At 43.2% G+C, this 18,893-nt stretch overlaps 1 protein-coding gene across 10 annotated transcripts in view; it reads right to left on the minus strand.

Annotated features, from left to right (window-relative positions):
- SPAG16 (sperm associated antigen 16) overlaps window positions 1–18,893 on the minus strand; it is a 754,101-nt gene that overhangs the window by 381,641 nt on the left and 353,567 nt on the right. For all 10 annotated transcript variants that reach the window (XM_053283351.1, XM_053283355.1, XM_053283350.1 and 7 more), the window contains one exon: window positions 10,329–10,472. In XM_053283351.1, the coding sequence (XP_053139326.1) occupies window positions 10,329–10,472 (144 nt within the window). The remainder of the gene's footprint in view (window positions 1–10,328; window positions 10,473–18,893) is intronic.

Below are 18,893 nucleotides of genomic sequence, written 5' to 3' on the forward strand. Positions count from 1 at the left end.
AGGCGATGTACTTCTTTCTTTTTTTACAGGTCCACTCATCTTATATCCGTCCTCTTGTGTTGTTATTGTTGCTGCACTGTACATTAGTTGGTTTGTTTCTTGCAAATTATTGGTTGTTATTTCTGCAAGTGCAGCATTGACATCTTTTAATGCCTGAGCGAGTTGTTTTTTGGCAACTGTTTTTAGAGCTGGAAGTTGAACCCTGGTGGTTGCTTGGTTCATGTGCTCAGTTATTTTTTGCTTTAGTTCTTGTTGCTTTTCTGTTAAATGGCATTTGGGTTTTTGAGGTGAAGGCAAAGGGGAGGTTGCCTGGTTTTGATTTTGAAACAGTGGCATCCTCTATTTCCAACACCTCCTCCACCTGCGCCTGAGCAACTTCTTCAGCTGGTTGTAATTCTTCTTCCATATCTTGAGCCTGTGTTGCTCTTTGCAGTTCTTCCAGCTCAACTCCTGTGAATACTTTATTTCTTATTATCAATCTTCTCTGGTCTGCTAGCCTTTGTACTGTCATTTCTGTATCTGGATGCGTCTCTTTCCAAATTTGTTACATTCTTTTTAAATAACTTCTTCTAGTTGGACTAGACTTGTAATAGCAGATCATTATTTCCTTGTTGGCATTTTTCGTATATTTTTCCCGGTTAAGTGATGTTTCTTCCAGTAACCCTGCAGTCTCCAGCCCTGGTTGTTACGCTGAAGATCCTGAGTCCTGTTGCCCACTTGCCACCAGATGTCCAGGGACTCCAGCACCTGGCGTGGTCCTTGTTGACCTGGGCAACAGCCGATCTGGTATAGATTTATTAAAGTTATGTCTCACCATATTGTTGATGGGAGAGGCACTCTTCATCTGGCTACTCTTGTGAGACCTATCCAGTATGGCTGGACCACTGGCATAGCTCTCACCTTCCTCAGAGCACGCAAGTCCCACAACCACGCCAAGGTAGTGCCTCTCTGGGGCACTAATAATTATATTATTATTTATTTATTTACACAGACAGGTGTTATTGACTGGTTTGTTTTATCCAGACATCGAGTCCTTCCCAAGGACCTGGGATGGCTGGATTTTATTATCAATGTTGTTGCTGTTATAGATATCGTCGCAGAATATAGGCTGTTCCCAGTAAAGTTGCTTTTTGTAATTGGCTGTTGTTGTTGTTGTTGTTGTTATTATTATTATTATTATTATTATTATTATTAATTCAATTTCTATACCGCCCTTCCAAAAATGGCTCAGGGCAATTTACACAGAGAAACAACAAATAAATAAGATGGATCCCTGTCCCCAGAGGGCTCACAATCTAAAAAGAAACATAAGATAGACACCAGCAAAAGTCACTGGAGGTACTGAGCTGGGGGTGGATAGGGCCAGTCACTCTCCCCCTGCTAAATAAAGAGAACCACCACATTAAAAGGTGCCTCTTTGCCCAGTTAGCAAGGGCACAATAGATGACTTCACAAGAGTGCTGCCCCTGATTAAACTAGAGATGAACTCTTCTCAAAATCTGGCCACAGCTGTTCAGTTCAGACATCCCAGTTAAATCTTGGTTCAGCACAATGAAATAGTGCCGTAGCCGCACATAGTCTTTTGGAGAGTGGGCGCCACCAGCGGAAAAGCAGTGGGGCGGGGACTAGCAGGTAAGGAGCTCCTTACCTGCTTTTTAAGGGAACTGCTCCCTGCCCCACAGGCAGTTGAAAGAACAGCTCATGCACATCCCTAGCTGGGAGGGCTCTGCTCCTTGTGCCAGTACCTGCCAAGGCTCACTTGTGAAGCACATGAGACAGGGCCTTCTCAGAGATTGCCCCCTGGCTGTGGAACTCACTCACAGTTGATATCCAGATGGCTCTCTCTCTCTCTCTCTCTCTCTCTCTCTCTCTCTCTCTCTTCCGCCTTTTGGAGGAATCTGAAGTCCGCCCTATATATACAGGTTTTGGGGTGATGAGTGGCCCAGCTCTATTTTTAATGTAGATGTGTTTTTGTTTTGTTTTATCTGTATGTTTTTATTGACATTTTATTATTGTTTTTATCTTCTTGTTAACCAGGCTGGGGTCTTTGGATGAAGGGCAGTATAAAAATATAAATACATAATTAAGCAAACAGTCTGTTCTTCCCTGTCCGAGGAAGAGCAAATTACTTTTTTGTAGGCTTCCCAGGGTGAAGCTGGACTGCTTCAGAGTGTCAGGGCTGGGTTACCTCGCACATGCCATAGACTGCTAGATGATGTTGTCTTGTCCTGGCCTTGTCCTGGAGGTCCAAGATATCTCACTCCCTTGCCAGCCCTCATCATTGCCCAGCACCCTATTGAAAGGGGGAGAGCTCTTGCCTCTTCCCTATCAGGCTCCAACCCTTCCCATCACCCAAGCCTTTATTAGGTTCCCATGTATGCTCATGGTTCCCCCTTCCCCCTGTCCCTCCTTGAGCTCTCCCTGCTCTTCAAAAGCTTCCCCTTCCTTGCCACTCCTCCCTAAGCTCGGCTCTGGGCTGTTGGTGCCAACCAGGCCATGTGGTGTCACACTCATTCCATCCGTGGTGGCTCCTGCTGCATCATCAGCCTGCATCACTGTGGACTCTTTCCACACCTCCCATGGCATCTCCCACAGCTCCCCTCTTGCCGGTGGGGCTTCCTGACTCACCCAACCAGGACCACCGGGATCCTCCTGCTGCCTGCAGAGGTGGGTCGTATCCTTGCCCTTGTCCCTCACAGGTACTGAGGCCTTTGGGATGGGGGCTGTTCCCCACACAAACCAAGACTGGTAGTGACATCTGAACCATCTGATCTTGGTTTATTCTAACTTCCTTGAAATAAACAAAGATCTGAAACCCACTTCAAACCCTGGATTCAGATACTGATTTATTTCAAGGAAGTTGGTTAGAAAAATACAAGATCGGTCAGTTTGGATGTCATGATTCATCTTCGTTTTCTTCTAACCACATTTGGAAGCAGAATGTTTTGACTTGCTTGTTCCATTTGACATCTGAAGTGGTCCAGTGTGTAAAGATCCTCACCAATTCACAGTATTTGCACAGTCCAGCCAGTCATAAGAAGAGCCCTGCTGGATCAGGCCCAAGGCCTATCTTATCCAGCATCCTGTTTCCCACAGTGGCCCACCAAATGTCTCTGGGAAGCCCACAGGCAAGAAGTGTGGGCATGCCCTCTCTCCTGCTGTTGCTCCCCTGTAACTGGTATTTAGAGGCATTTTGCCTTTGAGGCTGGAGGTGACATATAGCCACCATACAAGTAGCCACTGATAGACCTGTCTTCCATGAATTTGTCTTTTAAAGACGTTCAAGCTAGTGGCCATCACTTCATCCTGTGACAGAGAATTTCATAGATTAATTATGCATGGTGTGGAAAAAGTACTTCCTCTTGCCAGCCCTAAATTTCCTGGCCTTCAGTTTCATGGGATGACCCCTGGTTCTTGCGTTGAGACAGAGTGAGAAAAATTTCTCTCTGTCCACTCTCTCTACTCCATGCATAATTTTATACACCTGTATCATGTCTCTCTGTAGTTGCCTCTTTTCCAAACTAAAAAGCCACAGATGCTATAGCCTTGCCTCATAAGGAAGGTGCTCCAGGCTCATCTTGGTTGACCTCTTCTGCACTTTTTCCAGTTCTACAATGTCCTTCTTAAGATACGGTGACCAGAACTGTACGCAGTACTCCAAAAGTGACTGTACTATAGATTTGTATAAGGGCATTATAATATTAACATTTTTATTTTCAATCCCCTTCCTAATGATTCCTAGCATGGAATTTGCCTTTTTCACAGCTGCCAGACAATGAGTTGACACTTTCAATGAACTGTCCACCACAACCCCAAGATCCCTCTCCTAATCAGTCACCAACAACTCAGACCTCATCAATATATACATTGGGGTCAGTTGAGTTTTTTTGCCCTAATATGCATTTCTTTACACTTGCTTACATTGAATCACATTTGCCCTTTTGTCACCCATTTCTCCAGTTTGGAGAGATCCTTTTGCAGCTCCTCACAATCTGTTGAGGATTACTCTACCCTAAATAGTTTAGTGTCATTTGCAAATCTGGCCACTTAGCCGCTTATCCAAACTTCTAGGTAAAGAACACTGGTTCCAGTACAAATCCCTGGGGGACCCCACTTTTTTCTTTCCTCCATTGTGAAAACTGTCCATTTATTCCTACCCATGCACATGCTGGAACATAATATTTGCATAGTTAATCAATCCATTAATTAATAGTTCAATTTCCATAATGCCTTTCATAAAACATCCCAAGCCGGTTTACAAAAGCTATAATAAAACTACAGTTGCACAAGTGTGGAAATTGCACTGAGATACACAAAAGTGTGGCCATTTAATACATAATGGGGTTATTCACATGAGCAGCCCTCCTCGGGGTTGCACAGGCCTACCTGGGTAGGGCTGCTCATTTGGAGAACTGAGATCACTCCAGATCCTGGCACTGCCCTGCCGAGTAGCCAGGTTTTTTTTTTTCCCTGGGCTAAAAGTGAGGTAAGAGGGCATGTGTGCACCCTCTTTATCCCACTCCCTGGTCATGTGGCAGCCTGTCCTACAATAGAGACTGTAAGAAGGAGCATCCCGACCTCTAGAATGCCTTCAATGCACCACACAAGCAACATGGTGCATTGTGGGCTTTCTGGAGGCTGGCCATCCTTCCCTTGGCCTCTCTCTCACCACGCTGCTCGCTGTAGTGGCTATCGTGTTGCCACAGGGCAAGGGGAGATAAAATTCAAGCCAGTCATGTGGGGGAAGCTAAGAACATTCCTGCCTCCCCCCTCCCCCTTCCTCAACCCTGGAATAAATGGTCGTGTGTATGACCTTAATGGCTGCACTGTCACACAACTCCATTTGCACAATTTTTGTGCTTGTACAACTGTACAAACATTAATAATAATAATAATAATAATAATAATAATAATAATAATAATAATACAATTTCTATACCGCCCTTCCAAAAATGGCTCAAGGCGGTTTACAAAGAGAAATAACAAATAAGATGGCTCCCTGTCCCCAAAGGGCTCACATTCTAAAAAGAAACATAAGACACACACCAGCAACAGTCACTGGAAGTACTGTGCTGGGGGTGGATAGGGCCAGTTACTCTCCCTCTGCTAAATAAAGAGAATCACCACGGTAAAAGGTGCCTCTTTGCCCAGTTAGCAGGGGCAACATTACATCCCACCTCTCCATCACATGTGTAACATTGTGCAGTACAATACTGAAATAACTGTTCCTGGGGTTATACAGTATTTCAACTGATTAGTTTTACTGGTTTGAATGAAAAGGATTGATCCAATCATTTTAGATATTGAAACATACTTTGGATGGGAACCACCATGTATGGGCCCAGGGAAATTACTCTCCCCTCGCCCTTCTGGAAAAGGCCCCGCCCATGGCTAGTAGAAACTACAGGTCAAGGAAGTGGAGGAGTTGATTGTGCATCTCCTGCCCACAAAAAAGGACCCCATGAAAAGACAGCAGTCACAATGATGAAGTTTTAAAAAACATTTTAGATGGATGGGTCCCAATTATGGGTAGCTTTTTAACTTCATCAGTTCAGTGGACAGTAATGAGCATTGTAGTCCCATCTATGAGGATAAGACATTTCCCTTCAAATTATGGATCTATTGCCTTTTTGAAATGGTGACCAAGCAACTGTTTCTTAAATTGGAATGTTTTGGGGAGCTAGTCTACTATGCACCATTGGTGACCATCACTCACACTGTATACAAATCTGCAGCAATGTGGAAGAGTTGTCTACTGCCTTCAGAAATGAGAAGACCATTTTCACTACTGACAGAGGGAATGTACAAGGCTAGATACATTTTTTGTCTTTCATGGGAATACTACCTACACACACAATCAATTTAGAATGATGTAGATTCTGGATTGGCAAAGTAAAAATTCCACACCATGTGTTACGCATAGGCTAAGCACCTTATCTCTGGCTGGATAGGATGGCAGAGCTCCTTAAGATTCTTTTATGATATTGTCCTAGAGTGAGAAGTTATTGGGGAATATTACAAACCAGGGCTAAGCCTGTGGTTGGCAGTGTATAGCAATTTTAGCAATTTAAAAATGAGTAGTTATGATTGAAGGAGAAAGTGGTATATACTGTTAAGTGACAATGTAACTGAGAAACCACTGGAACCAGTGTGCCTTTTTTTGTCAATGATGGGTGGATACAAAAGGAAAAATTGCAAGGCAGAGTTAAGGTTGTGGCAGCAGGTAGCCTACAGTACATAGCAATCTCCACAATTTAAGGTTAGTAGCTATGTTTGAAGAGGGCACGCACTACTAGGTGACAGTAACCATTCAGGACATCATTCTCCAGTCTTTGTTAAGATGGCATGTAGCCTGCTCCGATGCATGCTTCCTTGAAAGTAGGCCATACCAGTATCAACAGATCTTATTCCCAAGTAGGTATACACAGGATTGCTTTCTTAGTTCCAGTGCTTCCACTGGCTTATGTGTTTTAAGGTTCTCAAATGACGATTTCATTTTTGTTGAAGTAACATAAACCAGGAAAAACCTGGTTTTTCAGAAACAGGATATATTAATCAATGCTGTATAGCAGAGAGACTACTCTTGGATATGGAAGTTCAAGCCCCTGCTGAGCCTCTCAGTCCAAACGACCTCACAGAGTTTTGGGGAAGAATGAAATAGAAATTGTAAAGCAATCTATATGATGTAGCTAATGTGGTGTAGAAATAGGGGGAGAGCGGACATCATAAGCAAACATGATGTCCTAAGCAGATATGATATCCTAAGCAGACAACATAGACCTGATTTTTAGAGGTCCTCTGCCACAACACCCTGAGTGTAGAAACCCAAGCATTATTTCCTTTTAGTAACTTCTTGTTAGAACATCCACTGCTGCTGATCAGTCACTTGTACTAAATGCTCACTACCTAAAATCAGAATTTAAATCATATTAAATGCACAATTTTAGTAAAACTCTAAACTGGAAGAACTCTGTGGATCCCTTTGTCATTGGTGGCATGTCTTCAATGGCAGACAAATATAGCAGCAGCTTCTTCCTATACTTTCTGCACCATACAGTGGGGAAAATTCAGACTGCCTTATTTTAATTTTAATAACAGAATGAGAAAGAAGGAAGCCTTTTGAAAACTGCATACTGGTCAAAGTATAATGAGAAATCCTTGGAGGCCGAGTCATGGGATGCTATGGTAACAATACATGATCAAAATCTTATTAGTATGCCTAGCAGCCCTACAGGCGATAGAGTGCTCCTGTAATCTTTTCTTTTCCTCATTCTAGAAATGAGTTTAATGTGGTGTTACATTATATTAAATAACCAGTCTTCTTAAGCAAACATTCCTATATGTACCAGTCTTCCAGATTTAGGAAACCAACAACCCTATAGGTTTGAAGTCAAATATCTAGTTCTTTCTGAGGTGCTAAACCTTTGTCTGGGCTGTATTACTTCAGACTGCAGGTGGGAATTAACACCCTTGTGCCCATCAATAGCACCCAAACCCTCCTGCAATTAGTCTACCATATATTAAACATCTTGCAAATCTGCTTCCCCCTTCTCCTTTTCCTTGTCTCTTACATGAGTTTTTGCCTCCTCTACCCACTCTTCAACTCAAGCCCCTGCTTTTCATTCTGCTTCTTAACCTGTCCTCTCTTCTTTCAGGCACCCAGCCTGGGACTACCTCTACACTCAGCATTCAAGCCTTCAGCCTTCCTTTCTCTCTAATAACATTGTCTCACCACCCTTCCAACTTAAAATGCACGGCAGCTCATCATCCTAGGTATGTGTGAGGTTCTTTCCCCAGTTTACTGTCCATACTGAAGACTGTCCATCCTTTTTTTACCCTCACAAAACCGGCTGAGGAGATTCCCCACTGTAGTGAACAGCCGGCCAGCAACCATGGGGTTAATGGTGCAACAGGTCGTTTCCCCCTGATTGACAGGCTGATTGTTCCCCCCAATCTGTTGACAATAGGGGTGGGTCTAAAGTGTTCTCAAGGGGCTTCTGGGAAGAAGGGTGTGCACTGAAGGAGAGGAGTGTTTGTTTGTTTGTTTACAGTACAAGACCAAACATAACATACATACAACAAGCAGCAATAATACAATTATCAGAAAAAGGAAAAGAAAAGAATAACGCATAAAACATATCAATTAAAATTTGTTAAAACATTTCTTATTTTTATAGCAGCTGCACAAAATCTGGCCGTGGCCAAGGTAATTCCTTTGTGCTGATCTGACAGGAAGAGCTCAGCATAGAACTCATCCTGATGTCCCCAAAATTTGCACAAATAAGGTTTGAGCCAGGAGGTATGGATGGTTTTGTAAAAGGTACAGTGTAAAAGCACATGTGCAGTTATCTCAACCACTTCTGCACCACAGGGACATAGTTGATCCTTATAAGGGACGCCAAGACATTAAATCGAGCCTGGGAGAATACAAGTACATAAGATACATTGCCGGAAGTGGGTAACTTGAGAAGTAATCATTATAAACTCCAATGGAGAACCTACTCTGGTCCCTTTGTTTCTCCAGGTCCCAAATTCTCTGTTTTAAAACTTTTTTGACTAAATCTGGGCCTAAGGGGCATATGAATTGCTCAGAAAACCTACAATTACCCAGTATGACCTGTACATTTTTTTTCCAAATAAGACTGATATTCGTCCTTTAAAACCAAAGGAACCAAGTCCAACCCATGAGAGTTAATTTTGTGCCAGTAATGAATTAAATGTAACCAAGCCTGGGCTACTATCCTGGTAATGCCCATCTCTAAACGAAGGAGAGGAGTGTAATGGAGTTTGGCAAGGCTCTCTCGGGGTGAGTTCTGTCTGTCCCAGGACTAGGGACAGCAGGGTTGGTTTCACCAAGGTCCTGGTGAGTTCCAAGAAAAGGGAGAAGCCCAGGCTGAGGCTTCTGAAGTTAGAATTAGGAAAAGTGTTCATAACAATTGTGTTAGGAGTGTTAATTCATTTTCCTGTGTGTGTCTTGTATACCCAGCTACCCTTTTTTTGTAACTATTAAGAAAATAACCTCATTTGAAACCATTACACTTGAAAATCCTGAACATGCATATTTCTGGAAATCATAGATTGGTTTATTCTTATTTTAAAAATTAGCTCCGAGTGCTTGACTGGCTCTGAAACAAAGGGAAGCCCCTAGTTCTCGCACCCCCCCCCCAAAGGACTGCTATTTTCCCACTTAAACATTCCTATATATGTAACAACATTTTTATATGTGCCTGCTAGCACAGTAAGGAGGGGACTGGGGGTTATCACTCCCTTCTGTCAGTAAAAGCCCTGTTACTTGGAGAGCAGTTGGTGGCAGTGAATTCAACCTTCCAGAAATTCTTTTAGTTAATTTAAGACCGGGTCAGCCCACGAGGCACAAGGAGAGGCGACTCAGCTAAAATTCCTCTCATGTGAGCTGGCTTGCTCCTTTACACCCACCCACACTTATGTGTGTGAGAGAGATAGTTGAGTAAACAACCAGTGATTTCAAATTCATACTTCTCATTCAGTTAGTCAATTCATACAATTGATATAAACAGTGTAACACTGAAGGCAGAAATCTCAGTTCTGTCCCTATGGTACTGAATGAATTTCTTTTCTTCCTCTAATGTACACTCTTATGCTAATAGACCACTCACATGCCCTCTTGCTTGTGCAAATAAGCTGTCAAAAAGGACAGCTGTGTGTGTGTATATATAAATAATTAGTTTTAAATATACTTTATGGAAAAAACCTAAGTTAACATCTGCTCTCAAGAAACAGTCTACTTTTTCCAAAGGAAAATTTTACCGGATTTATAATTACATTAAATGCAGTCAACTGTTGCATTATGTCCTAAATGACTGCTAAAAATCTTGTTTATTTTTCTGAATTATGATTTATTGTTGGGCGGGGTTGGGGGGAGCTGATGCACTTGTTCTCTGGGTAGACAGGGGAAACACTGAAATACTAAAGGGGAAAACAGAATAAACATTAAAACAAGAAATCAATTATACTATTTATAAATGATTTTTAACATGCGTCTAGTTTGTCCTTGTGATAAGCATGGAGAGAGTGAGCATAGTGAGATCTGAAAAGCTTATAACACTTGGTTAGATGCGCAGGCATGTGGACAAAAGTTTGAGATGTACAAAATACTGAAAGCAATCAATCTTAAGTCAACATACTGGAAGCCAAAGGAACATTTACCTACATGTTTAGAAATTCAGCAGAGAGCAGAGGGTTCCACTCAGAAAAGAAAGTCATCAAAACAGGCCAGCTTGGGAAGGCAACACAAACAAGCACTTCTCCAGAAGGGATTAGTGCTAGTTCACAAGGCTGTTTTTACTAACCTTGGATGGAAGCAGCATCCAGAAAGCCAATCAGTATGACCTTCACCTTTCATGATGATGTTGCCATTCGGGAAGGCCCACATTTTCCACAGGCGGTCATCACTTCCAGTGACAACAATGTCTTTCCTTGGATGTAAAGCTAAGCTGTAGAGACAAAAAGGGGAGGGAGGAGGTAAGAAACTGAATCAAAATGTGCCACTCCATGGAACCAAAGGAACCACTGCAGCCATACCACAGGACATATGCTTTAAGAGCTAATCAATCCCATATGAATCATTATAATTTGATTTGTATAAAGCACCTAAATTATTCTATAGAAACCTTCTAATTATGGCAAAATGAGAGGAGAGAACAAGCCAAGGAGAGTAATCCAAGTTACTATTACAGTTCCAGAAATTGATCCCTAGGAAAAAATATTTCCCCTAATGAAAATACCTTTATCTAGGTTCACCACTGAGTAAAAGGGTCTGGGGAACTAGACTCAGCCCATTCCTTGTTTGCTGAGTTTGGCAGCTTTGATGATAAGCTATGTGGTAGGGTGGCATGGAGCAGGGCTCTTTCCTTCTGGCCATTTTGTTTGCATTTCATAACAAGGTCCTCCACAATTAACTCCTTTCTGGTCTTTATGGTCTCCTTTATGTTCTCCTTGAGAGCCAGTGTAGTGTAGTGGATAGAGTGTTGGACTAGGACTGGGAAGGTCCGAGTTCAAATCCCCATTCAGCCATGAAACTCACTGGGTGACTCTGGGTCAGCCATTTCTCTCTTAGCCTAACCTATTTCACAGGATTATTGTGCAGATAAACCTGACCATTTATACTGCTCTGGGCTCCTTGGAGGAACAGCAGGATTAATTAATTAATTAAATTTAATGGCTGTCTTTCTACTTCTAGGAAATAAATAATAATAATTCTCAGTGCCTTTATAAGCATCTCGATCCAAGTAAACATTTTTCAATCTCCGTTTTTTAGAACATTTTCAGCATGGGCAGATATCATTGGTTCAATATGACTGCATCTTTGTAGAACATCATCCACCCGTCTAGCCTTTCCTTTAAACATCTCCTTAATTTCATAAAATAAAATAAAATAAAATTCAGCAGCTATATTTTCCAAAGTGTTCTTTTAAATAATCTGTACCAAGGATGGCTGATAAAGATAACATGTATAGGATATCAGAGAAAATAAGCTCTTGCCACTAGAATGCAATGCCAAATGTACAACTCACAGCATCCCCGCCCCCCACAATATTTTAATTACAGTGCTCCTACAAACCGTTAACGCTGCTCAAGAATTGTACAGCCAGAAGTGAACACCACTTAATTAGCAGCTGGGTTGGTGACACAAGTACGGTTGGGCTGCCTTTTGAAAAGAGGAATCACATTCATTCCCCAAAGAGTGCCATATGTGTAATATTAATTAGGTGCCCTTGCCTTCCTTTTGGCAACTCTGCATTGTAAAAATTTTTTCTCTCATCTTCATCTTTGTTGATTGTACAAAAGGTCTACTTTGTACAGAAGACCTGGTCGATTCAAATGAAAGTAGACAAGAGGGCATGCCACGCGTGATATGAGATCTTTTCTCTCCTCCCTTTGCAAAAGGATTGGGTCTCAACATTCGAGAGTCTTCATTTTTCTCTGACATGTGATGCATTTATATGCCTGCTGCAAAATCAGGAATAACTTAACTATCTTTAGAACACAAAGAGCCTTTCGAAACGAGAGGGTTTGATGTGGTAGGATCAGTAGGGTTGCACATTTAATTTTATCCAAAATGACTGTGGGCTGTGTAAACACTCAAGTTTATCTGGCTGCTTCCTATTGTTTCTTGTGTGGTTTCCTGTGGAGACACCTCAGTATTCTGCATTAAAAAATATTGGTTTAATGTGCCCTCCGTCCACCACAGTACCACACTCCTTTCTTCTTCACCCCCATGGCTGCCCGCTATGGCCGGCCACAGGCAGTAGGGGTGTACACAAAACTGGCTGGCAGTTCAGTTTTGCCCCCCATTAAATCCACCCCCTCAGGTTTGGTTCAGTTCCAAGGGGATCCACGAGGCTTTTTTTTAAAAAAAAATAGTGCTTACCCCTCTGAGAGGCTTCACCAAGGCCATGGGGGAGGGGTTTGAGGAAGTTCCCCCTCCCCCACCAGCCTTCCTCATACCAAAAACCACCCAGTTCAGGCATTCTAAGGCATTCTTTCCAGGCCTTTCCCCTCGCAACAGCTATTTTGGAGGCCACCACACATGCACAATGGGCCTCTGTGTGGCCTGAGTCATGACTCAGTCATGCAGGGGCCCATGGTGCATTGGCAACGGCCTCAAAAAATGGCCACCGCAGTGGGGGAAAGGCCTGGAAAGGGCTGAAAAATGCCAGAACGAGGTGACTTTTGGCATGAGGAAGGCCGATGGGTGGAGGGGAACCTCCGTGGACCACCCCCATGGCCTCGGAGAAGTGCCCCGGAGGGGGTAAGTACTAAAAAAAATTGAGGGGGGGAATGACTCGTGAACCCCCTGAATGGCTGGGGAGGGGGTGGTGGTCCGGGGTCAGACTGAACAGGGGGTGGTTCAGTTCAACGCAAAACCGTCAAACTGAATCGGTCGAACTTGCTTGCACATTCCGATTTCCTAAGAGGCAGTGTTGCATGTGTGCTGTTGACAACTTGGGCAAACAGTATTATCATTCAGTATGAATAAAGGGTTTTCCGGTATTCTTGTTTTTGCTTGCTTTAATTGTTATCTTCCTTGTATTGCTTGCATCCTCCAGTTTGTGTGCTTAGTTTGCCCATGTCCTGTGTGTGTGTGTGTATTCTGTGTATATTTGTATGTGTGTGTGTGTTTATGTATATACACACACACTTTCCAGTTGAAATGCACTGCAAAACTCAGAAAGAAAGAAAATAACAGGAGGACAGAGCACATTGTAGGGATGTGCGAAACGTTTCGGATACAAAACGTTTTGTACCCCAAACAGCCTGTTTCGGGTGTTTTGTAGACAAAACAAAACACCCATTTTCCAGATCCAAACGTTTTGTATACAAAACAAAACGTCCCTGTTTCGGCTACAAAACGTTTTGTTGTTTTGGACCTCCATTTTGTAGTGATCTCTGAGTCAGTCTCCATTTTATGTTTGACATCTCTTTGAATTTCCCACCCTTCCAGCCTTCTGATCGGTGACCTAAATCATGGGCTGACCTGCTGTCAATTCCTTCCTTGTTCCCCATTGGCTCTTTTGCTTCTTGCCACTCTTTACTGACCCCACACTGGCCAGGGGAAGGGTTGCTAACCCATGGGGTGCTGGGTTCTGTTGTTTCTGTGGTGTTTTGAGTGTAGATTCTCTGGTAGCATATGAGAGTGGATTCTTGTTTTCCACTGAAAATCTCATATGCTACCAGAGAATCTACAATGAACACCTCAGAAACACAAAACCCAGTACCCCACGGGCTTGTGGGTATGGGGGTGGTTGGCACCCTATGTGCACTACACAACCCCTCACTCTGGGAAACCCCAGTGCCCCCCAAGTGGAATTATGGGGCTGCTGAAACCTCCATTATTCCCTATGGGAGAAATCTTAAAAGACACGTAAACTTCAACAATTCACAAAAGATCAGCCCTTTGCCCAATGGAGAGGAGAACTGGTCTTGTGGCTGAGCATGACTTGTCTCCATAGCTAAGCAGGATCTGCCCTGGTTGCATATGAATGGGAGACTTGATGTGTGAGCACTGCAAGATATTCCCCTCAGGGGATGAAGCCGCTTTGGGAAGAGCAGAAGGTTTCAAGTTCTCTCCCTAGCCTCTCCAAGATAGGGCTGAGAGAGATTCCTGCCTGCAACCTTGGAGAAGCCGCTGCCAGTCTGTGAAGACAATACTGAGCTAGATAGACCAATGCTCTGACTCAGTATATGGCAGTTTCCTATGTTCCTAATTCTTTTGAGATAATTCTGGAAGTTTCCTTGCCCCCATTGGGCACTACCACCCACCACAATCCGCTCTGGGTCATTCCTTTCCCTTTGATTTGAAGCGATACATTTGCTGGAATCCCCATTATTCCCTATGGGGAAATTCTTAAAGATGTGTAAACTTAAAAAATTCACAAAAAATCAGCCCTTTGCCTAATTCCTTTGAAATTTGGGTGGTAGCTTCCACCCATTGGACACTACCACCACCACCCACTCTTTTTGCCCTGGGACCCTTTTAAAAAACCCAAATCGATTCGGATTTAGAAAATTCGGCTACAAAACAAAACAGGGCTGATTCGGATTCAGAAAATTTGGGTACAAAACAAAACGGGGGTGTTTCGATTCGGATACAAATCGAAACAAGAAAATTCCAAAATGCACACCCCTAGCACATTGCTCCATTATTTTGCTAGTTTTATTCTCCTCTCCTATGATCAGGAACATAGCAAGCTGGGCAGCCATTTATCTCCTCCCCCACGCGGTTACATCAAATTTCCGTCCACCATGACCCACCCTCTGCCAAGCTTTTCCCTTCCCCCCATTGTGGATTCCAGGCATGCTTGCACACTGTCCACACTTCTCCCTGAGTCTTCCTAGCTGGCTGGGAAGAAATGTGCGGAGGCTCAATCTCTCCAAGGTGAAGAACTTGCTTCTTGCTGGCTTGCGGGGTGCTTCCTTTTTCTCTGAGCATCTTGTGAGCACAAAGCAAGCACTTCATGAACTGGAGAGGGCAAGGGGCCTGCCATGCATTTCTTCCCAGTGGCCAGTTCACAAAAGTGTGAGTAAAGACCAAAGAAGGCAGAAAGGTGTGGGCAGGGGTAAAGAAAACACCCCCCTACTCCCCAAATCTACCCTTGCTGCTAAGAGAAGGTAATGGTCCCACCTACGCCAACCCGTTGATAGTATCTACTGTTGGAAGTGAAGGACTCTGCGCTGGCTCATGCCTCAGTGACAGAGGGGGCTTGTTAGTGAGTCAGAGGGCTAGAAGAGTCAAGACATTGGTCATCCTTTCTCTACTGCTCTGACACTATCTCTTTGATATGTAGATTGCTACTCTCAGGGACTTCCTTCCTTCCTACCTTGCCACTTCCTCTTCTCCTTTCTTCTCCCTTGCAACACCCACGCTCCTCTCTCCCTGCACCATGTGTGCAGAGATGCAGAAACTATCCCTCTGCATCCAGCTAGCTAGCTAGATTAGAGATCCTATCTCTCCACTTGACTATCTAGAATGGAGTTCACCTACAAAGACTCCTTATATTGATTTGAAACTATGAACTGGCTCCAAGTTTCTTTTACTCTCAGTATACATGCATGCCTAGGCAGAGTCTGCTGTGTTGTGCCTCAGTGCACTCTGCTGTAATAGAAGCGTGTCTCTTACTAGAGAGACTTCCCAACATCTACAAGCTGCTATACTAATGCAAACAAAAACTTCTCCCACATTCAACAAAGCAAAAAGGGGTTGTTGTTTTTGAACATTCAAACCTTTCCATGAATTGGAAGGCTATTTGTGGTAGAAAAGCATAGAATGGCATGAACATCATTTATACAGGCAGCAACATTCCCAGTGGAAATCAACATTGTCATCAGGCTGCGGCAGCGGGTGAGGCAAGCAGCAAGGCCCCTTCATTGGCCTGAAGAGGACCAAGTGCCTTCTGGACTCTCACCTCTGACAACTCCCCCCTGCCCCACTTTAACTTCTGTCTGTTTGTTTTTTAAATATTGTGGGCCCTTTTAGGACAAGACTATTAATTCTAAAGAATGCTGTAAACTGCTCTGAGCCTTTCAGGAAGAGTGGGATATAAATGTAACAAACAAAGAAACAAACAAACAAGCTGGTACAATTTACTGTCCAAAAGGCTTAAAGAGAAATGCACACATGTGTAAAAATGAAATACACATGCAAGACATAAAATTAGTAATTTGTATGGCAAACTATGAAATATTACGCAAATGTAGTGAGGCACTTAATATATTTGTATTAAAATGTATGTTAGCCTGAACATAGGTTGTCATCACAGCTGTGATTTTAATCATACCCATTTGGGAGTATATTCCAGTGAAAACTATGTTCCAATTAATTCCAAGAGAAAGTAAAAACAATTTAAAAAAATCTTCCTAGCATAGTTGACAAGTTCCTCCAAAGGAAGGAGATTAATTGGTGAACTGCTAGATGAAACAGACACAGACACACAGACACCCTCCCAATTATCTGATTGAGTCTGTGCAATTCAGGAACTTGAATATTTTCAAAGCAAAATACTGAGAGGCAAGAAACATCTGTTAAGTTAGAGTTGTGCTATAATTTACAAGGCTTTTGGTAAGTCATTTCAAAGAAATTGTGCATTGTTAAACAACAGTGGACTATAGTGATTACCATAACATTCACAAGCACTGTGATTAGGGGGTGGGCCTGTTTGAATTGCATCTCTCTTCCAATATGGGTGGAAATATTATCAAACACTTTAGCAGAGGCTTTGGCTTATGCTGAAATTCTCACCAAATCTGGAGCTCAGATACACCAAAAACTGAAACCCTTCTTGACTTTATCCTAAAAATCATTCCAGCTGAATATTCAAATTCATTCATTTCAGCTCTAACATATGGGATGGCTCAAACAAGTTCTTCGGCTCCCAAATTTTCTTTATGCGATTGTCTTCAGGTTTACATTTGAGCATAACCAACTGTGAATGAGACACGCACACATACATTACAACACAGAGAGGCTGTTCTTATGAGCAGCCAAGACCGGGCTAGGGCAGCTAAGCCCAGGCTTAGCTGCCTGTGAGAACCGGCGGGAGCTGGGTGGCTCCCGGTGGTGCCATGGTGGTGGCAAACCTGCCTACGGAGCCCACCAGTTAGCTGAAGTTAAGGGTGCAAGTGCACCCTTAACTTGGGCTAACTGTGCATGTGTCATCACCTAACTGTGCATGTGTCATCACCGGGGGATCCCCACCATGCACCGCATGCTCACATGGTGCATTGTGGGATTTCTGGGGGCCGGGACCACACATCCTGACCCCTGCACCTGGGCAGCAGTGGACCATCTTGGCACACAATCTGCGCACCCAGCAACATCTTGGTGATCATTTGTGGGGAAAGTAAGGTTATGCAGCCTTTCTCCCCGCCCACCCTCCTAAACAGATATGTATGGGTCCAGAATGTCAGTAACTGCCATCATCTCAGCAGAAAAGTAGGTTGCTTACCTATTACAAATCGTTTTTAAGTCATTCTTGTGCATTCACACTAATGGGAGTTGTGCCTGCACAGCCAAACCTTTGGGAAATTTCCTGAGGTCCTCAAGACCCTCTGACATCACCATCAAGCAGCCAGCATGCTCATTAGGAAAGGGCAGTTGGAGCAGTAGATCCTCAGGACCTGCTGCTGACAAAATGATCATCCATGAACTAAAGACATGTGAAGGTAAATGAGAACCAACAGCAAGTGTCACCTTTAGGTAAGCTGTGTGAACGCAGAAGGACCACTTAAAGATCATTGATTGCAAGTAAAAAACCTGTTTGCCTTGGTTGTGGTCTTCTGTGCTTAGAAATTAGCTAACTACACAGAAAAGGCAGGAGGTGACTACATCAACAACTACTTCAATACTCCTCATCCAAAGGATGCAGCTACTGCTGATCTAATATTGAGAGATTGTGCTTGATAAAAGGTGACACATTGCAGATGACCATGTTGCTACTAAGCAAATGTCTTGTATGTACACTCTCGACAAACTGGCTGCAGGGGACCCTAGTTCTCTGATGTTCTGTTCAAAGGGGCTGGATGATTTGTAGATTTATAAGCTGTATTGATTGCATCTACAATCCAGAGTGAAAGTCTCTGCTTTGAAATCCTTTTGCCTTTGTTCCTGGTAGGAAATGAATAAAATCTTGTCAATTCCAAATTGTCTAGTTCTATTAAAATAAAAAAGCTGGGGCCTGCCTGATATCCAGAGGGTGTAGGTGGTTGTCCAACTCTAAATCCGATGTGAAAAAGGTAGGAGGAACAAGATGAAAAGATTCAAAATCATAGGTCTGAAGGATATGTCTGGTCTTAAAACCACCTTATCCATGGGAAATGGCAATGGCAGAAAAGGGGGGATGCCCTCACCTTTTGCCTGAGGGCTCCCCAGAAGCATCTGGTGGATGTTGGACCAGATAGGCCTTGGGCCTGATCCAGTAGAGCTGTTCTAATGTTCTTAAATTTCAAGAGTGATGAACCAAATTTCAGTACTTACCCATTGTTTTTGTAAGCTGCTCGAGTGGTATTGCACTGGAGAGGGTGGGCATCAATATTTTAAATGAATGAGATCTCACTGACTCTCCTGGCTGATGTAATAATTGCAAGAATTATAAAAGAGATCCTTTTGGATCTCTCTGCGGCTTTCAATACCATCAGCCATGTTATCAACCATGGTATCCTTCTGGAGGGAGGTGGGATTGGATGGCACTGTTTTACAGTGGTTCTGCTCCTACCTCTCTGGTAGATTCCAGATGGTGTCACTTGGAGATTGTTGCTCTGCAAAGTGAGAACTGGGAGTTCCACAAGGCTCCATAGTGTTTCCAATGCTTTTTAACATCTACATGAAATCACTGGAAGAGAGCATCAGGACGTTTGGT

Source organism: Hemicordylus capensis, chromosome 1, assembly GCF_027244095.1.
Source record: "Hemicordylus capensis ecotype Gifberg chromosome 1, rHemCap1.1.pri, whole genome shotgun sequence".
NCBI classification, from domain to species: Eukaryota; Metazoa; Chordata; class Lepidosauria; order Squamata; family Cordylidae; genus Hemicordylus; species Hemicordylus capensis.